A 10176-nucleotide genomic window follows, 5' to 3' on the forward strand; every position below is an offset into this window, starting at 1 on the left:
TCTTCTCCAACACCACAGTTGGAAAGCATCATACATGACACAGTTTTTACAGTGATCTTGGATGTCATCTAACAATAAATTCATACACATAAATCAGATTTTCCTGATTGTTCCAGAAGTGTCCTTTTACAATTGGCTCCTTTAAATCAGATTCTGAATCTTCATTCTGAATGTTTGGTCATTGTCACACAACCCAATAAATACTGAAATAGGACTTTGCCAACAGCATTGGGTTTCAGGGCAGCACTTTGCACCACCAAGCTGGGCCCTGTGGAGACAGAGTAGGCCCGGAGGTGACACAGAGGTGGCAGTGCCATGGGTGGAGGCAGACCAGGGTTTCAAGTCCTGGTCTGGCAACTTGATGAGTTACTCAACCCTTCTGGGCCTTGATTTTCTTGTTAAGTGAGAAAAAGGGTGGGAGACACACCCGGCAGGGTGTGCTGTGAGGATTAAATGAGATAAACTGTGTAAAGACAGCAGGTTCTTGCATGGTCTAAGACATTTTGGGTGCCCACACCTTAGAAATATGACGTCCCAGACTCTGGTTTCTTTTCTGGAGCACATAGAGAACATGGGTGTTTGAAGCAGAACTCAGGAATCAGGTTGCTCTGAGAGTTTAGTTGGTGTAGGGTGGTGGTGAAGGATGTGGGTTCAAGATCCAGGCTCTGCCGTGCCGTCTCTGGATGACCTGCATTTTTAAAGACTTGAAAAATATTTATGCTTGCTGTTTTTGACCCAGCCCTGTACTCGGTTCGGGAATCACCAGCTGGTAACAGTCATGCCCCTTCCTCATCCCAGAGACAAATCACCTTCCAAATGGGGGAGCAGGCACCACCATAATTATAAGGCCAGGTAAACTGCTAAGAAAGGACTCGTTTGTGCTGCGGTTTCCAAGGAGGTGGGGAGATTACTTTTTTCCTTTCTATTTCAGGTGAACTATTTGTTCCCTGCTCAAGAAATAAAAATACATGAGAAATAATGATAAGAATAATGGTTAACACTTGCGTGCTTGCTTCATGCCAGGCTCTGTGTCTTCTTTATTTGATTATCCCAGCAATCCTGTGAGACAGGCATTGTTGTGATAACCATCTTACAGTGAGGAAACTGAAGTTCTGAGGTAGCAGGGATTTACCTGGGGACCTTAGCCAATTGGTAAAGCCAGAGTGCATACTTGTTCATTCTTTACTTTAAAAAAAAAATCAGATGCTCCAGAAATAGAGATTGTGGTCCTCATTTCACTCTGGTGATGCAGAACTTTTCACCCCCATCTGCCTGCACACACCCACACACATTATGTTCATTTAAAAACATGATTCTTCGTGGAATGAGGTGGAAGGATGTTAGGATTTTATGGACGTTGAAGAGGCACTTGTGTCACTCCCTGGGCGTTTCCAGGGCTGAGGCTTGTTAAAGCAGCCACCTTGCAGCGCCTGCCACCCCGCTCATTCCCAGCCACCGGCTCTACCAGACTGTAGCAGTTTGGAGCATATTCCCCCAGGTTCTTTCCTTCTCTGCCTGTAGAAATAGATGTGTAGCCTAGATTTAAAAAAATTAATCCAGCATTTATTGGACTCTTCTTGTTTGCCAGGCTGTGCCCTGGGATTTGGAGGCACAGAGTGCAGAAGACAGAATCCCTGCCCTTGTGAAGCCCACGTTCTGGGGGGGGAAGGAGAAACAGTGAACAGAGAAGTACAGTTGACCCTTGAACAGCACAGGTTTGAACTGTGTGGGTCCACTTACGTGCAGATTATTTCAGTAGTGAATACCGTGGTACTACGTGGTCTGCTGCTGGTTGAACCCACAGATGTGAAACTGAGATGCGGAGGGCCCACTGTAAGTTAGACTCAGGTTTTCAGGTGAGCGGATTGCGGGCGCCCCAGCCCCGTGTTGCTCAAGGACCCGCTGCCTGTGTTGGAAATGATGAGAGTTAAGATGTGTAGTGATGCGGCCGTGCCGGTGTACCCGGGGCAGGCACTGGTGAGGAGCCCTGGTGTGTCTTGTGGGAAGCTGAGGAAACAGCGTGTCAGCAAGTAAGAAGATCTGACCGTAATGTTTGTGTTTTAGTAGCTGTTGAGGGAGCTACTGTGACAGGAACCCAGGGAGCAAAGAGAGGGAATGGGAAGTGAGGACGAACCTGTGCACAGGAGCCAGTCCTGTTGGGCCTCGTAGTCCACAGGAGAGCCTTCGGGTGTCACTCAGCATGAAGCGAAGACATTCTGCATGTGGGACCATACTCCATATGGTCATATCGGGGAAGCTCTGTGGATTGAATGTGACATGGATTTTAAAAAGTGGTAGCGTTTCTGTGTGGATGTAGTGGTGAGAAGGGAGTTTTTATTTATGATGTCTCGTGTAGTAGGCTGAGGGCTGCTGGGGACACAAGCAGCCCTGGCTCACGGTGATACGTGTGGTCGTGGAACCATGGGTGTGAGCAGAGAGGTTCTGCTCATCCTCCTACCGCTCATCAAAGAGGAAAATCTTTCCTGGACGTTCCTTGGCCGGCTTGTCCTTATGTCTTTCTGTCCAAAAAGAACTCAGTCACTGACTGGGGTAGTTAGGATTAAGGTTGGCTGTAGTAGTGTCACTCAGTCGTGTCTGACTCTTTGCGACCCCATGGACCGTAGCCCGCCAGGCTTCTCTGTCCATAGGATTCTCCAGGCAAGCATAGTGGAGTGGGTAGCCATTCCCTTCTCTAGGGAATCTTCCTGACCCAGGGATTGAACCTGGGTCTCCCACATCGTAGGCAGATTCTTTACCATTTGAGCCACCAGGGAAGCCAAGGTTGGCTGTAAATAATAGGAAGACTCTGAATAAATGATACTTAAATGACTCACATCAATAAGTCTGGCGGTAGTTCAAGCAGGTGTGACACTGTAGGTGTTGTGGAGTCCCAGGCTCTTACACGTTGTTCTGTTGTCTTCCATCCCGCCCTCCCCAGTCCCAGGTTACCTCAAGACCCCAAGATGGTTGCTGAAGCCCCAGCTATCATAGGCCCATTCCAGACAGGGAAGGAAGGATGAAGAATGTGACCCCCATCTCCCCATAAGAGCACTTCTAGAAGTCACACACACCGTTCCCACTTGGATTTCACTGGCCAGACATTAGTCTCATGGTCACATCCAAATGCAAAAGTGATTTAAAAATATCTTTGCAGGGACTCACATGCATAGATGGAAACCAGAGGTCCTAGGCGGCAGTATAGCCCAGTGCAGGAGCTCTTAACCTGGGGTCCGTCTGGCATTCAGGGCATGTCCATGACTTTGGGTGAGGAAGATAACATCAGGGAGCACCTGTGTGCTTCCCACTCAGATTTCACTGGCAGTTCACGTTCACCGTATTTAGTTGTTTATATGTTTCTGTAGGTCTGTCTCTATATACATTTAATCTTTGGCTAAAAAGAAGATGCAGGGCTTGTGATGTTTAATCTGGAGACCCTCTTGCTGCCAGGCCGGTGAGTGGACCACTTCAAGCCCAGGTGGTCCAAAGACCCAGTGACACTGTGTGAAAAGTGGGGTGTTTTTCTGAGGAGAGGCCACCATGGCATTTCTTCAGGCTGTCATCATTGTGGTTGCCAGAGAGAGTCTTAGCGCCTTCGACCGGAGGGGGTGCAGGGTCCCAGGCACGTTCCGCCCTCTTCAGAGCCGCACGGCCCGGGGAAGAGCAGGCCGAGGGAGCCCTTGCTGCTCCGTCTTCACCATACTCCCTTCTTTCCGCTCCTCCTCTGGGGAGGAGTCCGCTTGTGCTTGGGCTGGCGAGGCTGACGGGCCTACCCAGCACTGGGGTGTCGCCTTGCCCTCTCCGCACAGGAGCTCACGGCTGCAGCCCCGCTGTCAGGCTGAAGACACAGAAGGCCAGGCCACCCGAGCAGCTGGGGTTGGGTCCTGGCCCACTCAGAGCTCATTCAGACAGCTGTCTGCGCCCCCGAGCCTACCTCCATGCTGGTGGAAAGGTGGCATTGGTTGTGTTCCCTGGGATGAGGGCATCAGATGAGGTCCTGACACTAACATTCTGAGCCTGAGGCCTGCCTTGTGTTAGCAGAGGGTGCGATTTCAGGGGTGGCCACGACAAAGCGCCGCAACTTAGGTGGCTGCAAACAACAGAAAGGGTTCTCTCTCAGCGCTCTGGAGGCCAGAGGTCCGAGGTCAGGTGTTAGCTGCATTGGTTCTTTGGGGAGGTTCAAGAAGTCCGAGATCATGGTGTTAGCTGTATTGGTGCTTTCAGGAGGTTCAAGTTTGAGATCACGGTGTTAGCTGTATTGGTTCTTTCGGGAGGTTCAAGAAGTCCGAGATCACGGTGTTAGCTGTATTGGTTCTTTCGGGAGGTTCAAGAAGTCCGAGATCACGGTGTTAGCTGTATTGGTTCTTTCGGGAGGCTCAAGAAGTCCGAGATCACGGTGTTAGCTGTATTGGTTCTTTCGGGAGGTTCAAGAAGTCCGAGATCACGGTGTTAGCTGTATTGGTTCTTTCGGGAGGTTGAAGAAGTCTGAGATCACGGTGTTAGCTGTATTGGTTCTTTCAGGAGGTTGAAGAAGTCTGAGATCATTGTGTTAACTGTATTGGTTCTTTCAGGAGGCTCCGTGCCTCTCCCCAGCTTCAAGGGGCTGCCAGCCATTCTTGACAAATTCCTTGGCTTGTGGACACAGCCCCAGCTCCCTCTGTTGTCTTCACACGGCCTTCCCTCTGTGTCTCTTCGTCTTCTCTCCTGTCTCTTGTAAGTCACTGCCGTTGGATTTCGGGCTCCTGTCTTTCCTTTCCTCTCACACCCCTCCCACACTTAGCACTTCTGACACCAGATGGCTTTCCCCCTTCCTGATCAAGCAGTTCTTGGCAACACCTGCTGGATGTCCTACAATTGGCATTAAAGCAGGCCCCCTCCATGGATTTGATTATTTGCTGGAACAGCTCACAGGACGTGAGGAAACACTTGCATTTACCAGTTTGTTATATAATAAAGGATGCAATAAAGAGTCTAGATGAACAGCCATGTGAAGAGATGCAGAGGGCGAGGTCAAGGGAACTTTTGTCCCCTGAAGTTGGGGTGCATCACCCTCACGGTATGTAGGGGTGCACCCCAAGCCCCATACTCTGAGGTTTCTTACAGAGGCTTTATCACATGGACATGACTGATCATCTGGTCAGTGCCCCTCTTGGGGGAATGGGGCTTGGGGCTGGAAGTTCCCAGCTTCTGAGCATGGCTTGCTCTCTCTGGTGACCAGCCCCATCCAGGAGCCCAGCCAGAGTCACCTCATTAGAACAAGAGACATTCCCATCACCCAGGAAATTCCAAGGAATTTGGGGGCTCAGTATCAGGAACCAGAATTGAAAATCAAACATCAGAACAAGAGATGCTTCTTGTGTTCCTGTCTCTTAGAAAGCTTCAGGGGTTTAGGAGCCAGGAATTAGGGGTAGACACATACTTTTCTAATGTTTCATGGCACCACCACCACCCCCTGCCCCAAATTCAGGACGATCTCGAGGTGCTTACTTAGTTACATTTGCGTATTTCACATTTACCACTACTGAGGGTTAGGACAGGGACGTATCTTTTTGCAATCACTGTTCAACCCACCGTACTAGTGGAATTACTACTGCTACTGCTAGTCATGTTTTTACAGCAGTGTCATTATAATATTGTTTGTTCTGTTATCACCACTGTAAACCACCATCTACCATCTAACCCATCACTGGGTTACAATCCCTGCTCCATGCCACAGAGCTCTGTGACCCTTAGAAGGGACTTTGACTCCCTGAGCCTGTTTGCTGTCCTGGGGTAGGGCCTGTAACCCTCTGCCCTCAGCTTGTCGTGAGAGCTAAATGAGACATGCAAGTGAGTACTCTGCCTGGGACTGGGCCCAGCACAGTAGGCTGGGAACGTAGCTGCTGCTGCTGTTAAGAGCACAAGGTGGAGTGTGTTAGTGGTATTGAGCCAAAGAGTGGGCACAAGTAGGAGGGTGGGGAACTTGGGCATGCAGGCACAGTGTCAGACAGAGTGATCCTGGAAAGTGCTAAAGGGGGTGTTGGCTCAGTGAGACCCATCGGGTACTGTTGCTGAGGCTGCGGCTGTAATTTAACAGCTCAAGGTCACACAGTCACTTGGTAGGCTTGCGTTACTCAGCACCCCACACGTGCTTAGCGAGGCTTCCAGCGGCCGACTGGGTCCAAAACTATCACCTTAAGTGTGGGCTTGCTAACGTTCTCCCTTCCTTTTCTTCTTCCCCTCATTAGCTTCGCCTCAACAGCATCAAGAAGCTCTCCACCATTGCCTTGGCCCTCGGGGTCGAAAGGACCCGCAGTGAGCTTCTGCCCTTCCTTACAGGTACAGTGGAGTCCTGGGGCCCACCTGGGGAGTGGGGAGTGGAGTGGGGGCTTCTGGGGGTGGTTCCTGCCAGATAGGAGAGAAACCTCTCTGTGAGTTTAACAGATTGTTCGTAAGTGCGGTGTGCTGGGCGCTGGGGGCTGGTGCAGGGACTAATGGAAGGGGGTCTGAAGGCAGATGGAGGCTGGTTTGAATTACAGCTCCAGTTAGAAGCTGGTGACTTTAGGCAAATTACTTAACTTCTCTGTTCCATAGAGTTTTTATGTATGAAACAGGCATGGTCATCATGCGCTATAGCGTTGATGTGAGCATTAAACAATAATAATAGTAATAATAGCTAATACTTACTGTAAACTGACAATATGCCAGATAGTGTTCTAAACCCTTTCTTGTGAGAATTAAGTTTGTTCACATAGAGCTCGTGCTCTATGCCACCATCGTTGTCAAGATTATCTCACAGTAACTTAAGGCAGGTAAGACTACCGCCCTCATTTTATAGATGAGGAAACTGAAGTATGGAGAGATGAAGTGACTTAATTGGTCGTGTAGTTAGGAAGTGACTCAGGATATCTATCAAGTCACGCTGGCTCTGAACTTGACAGTATTGGTGGTCTCTCTTCCCTAGCATCGCACACCTAATCACTCATTCCCGCCGCCCGCCCAGGTAGAGGGTGGCTGCCAGGTTGAGGAAGCGGACTGGAGCACGCTTGTTCCCCAGGGTGAGTCAGCTGTGGGGCGGGACTGTAACCCAGTCTGTCTTGTCCCGCAGACACCATCTACGATGAGGACGAGGTCCTCCTGGCCCTGGCGGAGCAGCTGGGCACCTTCACCACTCTGGTCGGAGGCCCCGAGTACGTGCACTGCCTGCTGGTGAGTCTGGAAGCCGGGAGGGCCCCTGCTGGCCCCTGGGGCATCAGAACCAGGATCCTCGCAGGGAGGGGAGAGTGCAGGCCAGGCTGGGGTCATCTTCTCTGAACCTTGATGATTCACTTTAACCCAGCAGGTCAGCAGGCTTTTACTATATTTGAACGAGAACACACCTGTCTTCCTCACTGTTGACTGGGTGTGTCTGAGCAGCGCCAGGCCTCACCTGGCCCTCTGCATGTGAGGTTTTCAGTTGGGAGTCAGGCTCCACTTACTTGCTGGGTGACTTGTAAGTCACCTGACTTCTCTGTGCTGTCCTTTCCTCATCTGTAGAAAGGGAGTCCTTAGAACTTACATTGAGGACCACCTCAAGAAGCCTTAGTGCAGGACTTGGCATGTAGTAAGCACTCAGAGATGTCAGCTCCGTTGTCATCCTGTCCACGCTTTGAGGTAGAGACAGTCACACCGTCTATGGCCGTACCACCCTGGACTCGCCCGATCTCATCTGATCTTGGAAGCTAAGCAGGGGTTGGTCCTGGTTAGTACTTGGATGGGAAGACAGTCACACTGCTAGTGAGTGGCAGAGCTGGGATTCCAGGCTTGTCCCCGTGACTTTTCCTGAGTTCCTGTCCATGTGACCCTGTGTTGGGTGATGGCGAAGGTCAGAGATGGTCAGATACTGAGAGTAACTGCTGTTTGGGAGAAGGGAAGGGAGGAGGCGCTCCAGTCCTGTGGCCTGGGTTGAAAGAACCTTGGAGGTTGCTCAGTTTTCACTGTTCCTCAGAACCGCCATTTCCACCTGTGATTCTGTCTTTCGTGATCCCTAAAGATACGTCTTCATATTTTGGTATCTGCACTTGATGGTGTTTTGTAGTTAGTCTGCAGGCTTTCTTTTAGTGGTATACGTATCATTGCCACATTTTTAATGAGATTGTAAAAAATTTGTTCTTGATTTTTTTATTTTTTATCACGGTGAGTTAGTAATAGTTACCATTATTAATCGTACCTTTATTAGTAATAATGGTGGTAAATAGTTACCATTATTAAGAAGTAGTTACCGTTTTCACCACTCTTTTTCCATGACATTAAGTACATGCACACTGTGGTGCAGCCATTGCTACTGTTCATCTCCAGAACTTTCTCATCTTCCCCAAAGAAACTGTGCTCATCAAGCAGTAACTCCCCAAGCTCCTCACCCCAGCCCCCAGCAACCACCATTCCACTTTCTGTCTCTGAGTCTGCCTGCAGACATACCTCAGAAATTGTGGGTTTAGTTCCAAACTACCATAATAAAGAAAGTGAATGTCACAATAAAATGAGTCACATGAATTTTTTTGTTCCCTAGTACATATAAAAGTTATGATTACACTTTACTGTTGTCTATTAAATGTGCAGGAACATTCTGTCAAAAAAAAAGATACCTATCATAGTTAAAAAATACTTTCTCACCAAAAAACACTAACCATCATCTAAGCCTTCAGCAAGTTGTAGTCTTTTTGTAGTAGTAACATCAAAGGTCACTGATCGCAGATCATCATAATAAATACATTAATAATGAAGATGTTTGAAATATTTTGAGAATTGTTGAAATGTGACACAGACTCAAAGTGAGCAAATGCTATTGGAAAAGTTGATGTTGATGGACTTGGTGGGTGCAAGGTTGCCACACACCTTCAGTTTGTAAAACGCGGCACCTCACGTAAGGAAGCATACATTATGCAGTCTTCTGCGAAAGGCTTATTGCATTTAGTATAACGTCTTCAAGGAGTTCATCCACGTTGAAGCTTGTGTCAAATGAGATTTCTTTTTCACATGTAAGGGCCTGGCCCTTTTGGCTGCTTTTGGAAACCCCGAGATTTGCTTTCCCCGGCCATGTCCCCCTGTGACAGTTGGTGGAGCTGGAAGCTGGAAGCAGCTCTGCTCCCTGGATTGGACACTCTTTAGCCAGTCTCTGCCCCTGCTGTCCCCTCCTGTCACCTTTGCCCGTTGCTGCAGTCAGTCACCTGCCTGGGTCCTGGAAACATCTCCATTTATGATTTCTTTCTGCTTTCTGTCCCTGTCAGGCCAGGTTGGACTTCAGACCACAAGCCTCCACCCACATGTTTATTTGAACAGATTAGGATAAAAATTGAGTCTCCCTTCTTTAAGTCAGTAATTCCTGCATTCCTGCTCTGTGCTAGGAGGTCTGCTGGGCTCCAGGTGACCCCATGGTCAGCCGGTCACACGTCCCTAAAGGAACACGATCACTCCAGGCCTCGCAGTAACAAGAATCTCGAGCCCCAGGTTCTCCAGTATCGTGAGATCCTTGTGTGGTTGCCTGTCAGAAACCACAACTCTGCCTTTCAGCCCTTTGGAGGTTCTGGAGCCAGCTGGCCTGGTTTAGATCCTGGCTTGTCACTGTTCCATCTCGGGCAAGTTGCTTAGCCTGGCTGTGCCTCAGTTTCCTGTTAGTTTAGAATAGAGACAGTAACAGGACGTGCTTCACAAGACTCCTGAGTTAGAACCAGCACCGCTGGAGCTGTGGCCCTGCTAAGAACATGCAGTAAATAGACCCTGCTGTCAACATCAGTGATTATTACTGCACTTGGAGATGCCAGGGACAGCTATGGCCCTCTCAGAAGGTGACATGTACAGCTTGGGGGTTTGTACACCCCACTGAAGCGCCTTCAAGGACCTGTGCGTGAGGTTCTCTGTTGTGGTTCTTCAGGGAGGAGACACTGGGTGTGCGTTGGCCTCTGGTGATCAGGGAAAGCCTGTCAGAGGAGCTGAGTCCCTGCAGGGGGGCAGCCGGGAGCTCGGGGGTGCTGGGGAGGAGCTGTGTGCTGACCTGTTCTGCCCCACAGCCGCCCCTGGAGTCGCTGGCCACAGTGGAGGAGACGGTGGTGCGGGATAAGGCAGTGGAGTCCCTGCGGGCCATCTCGCACGAGCACTCCCCCTCCGACCTCGAGGCCCACTTTGTGCCCCTGGTGAAGCGGCTGGCGGGCGGCGACTGGTTCA

General features: G+C 49.8%; 1 protein-coding gene across 2 annotated transcripts in view; it reads left to right on the top strand.

The window, feature by feature from the left end:
* PPP2R1A (protein phosphatase 2, regulatory subunit A, alpha) overlaps positions 1-10176 on the top strand; it is a 24179-nt gene that overhangs the window by 4582 nt on the left and 9421 nt on the right. The window contains exons 2-4 of one of the 2 annotated variants that reach the window (XM_010831529.1): positions 6225-6315; positions 7085-7185; positions 10023-10176. In XM_010831529.1, coding sequence (XP_010829831.1) covers positions 6225-6315; positions 7085-7185; positions 10023-10176 — 346 coding nt within the window. The remainder of the gene's footprint in view (positions 1-6224; positions 6316-7084; positions 7186-10022) is intronic. The other variant, XM_010831528.1, reaches the window with a different exon arrangement.

The sequence above is a fragment of the Bison bison genome, unplaced genomic scaffold, assembly GCF_000754665.1.
Source record: "Bison bison bison isolate TAMUID 2011002044 unplaced genomic scaffold, Bison_UMD1.0 scf7180017864527, whole genome shotgun sequence".
Classification (NCBI taxonomy): domain Eukaryota; kingdom Metazoa; phylum Chordata; class Mammalia; order Artiodactyla; family Bovidae; genus Bison; species Bison bison.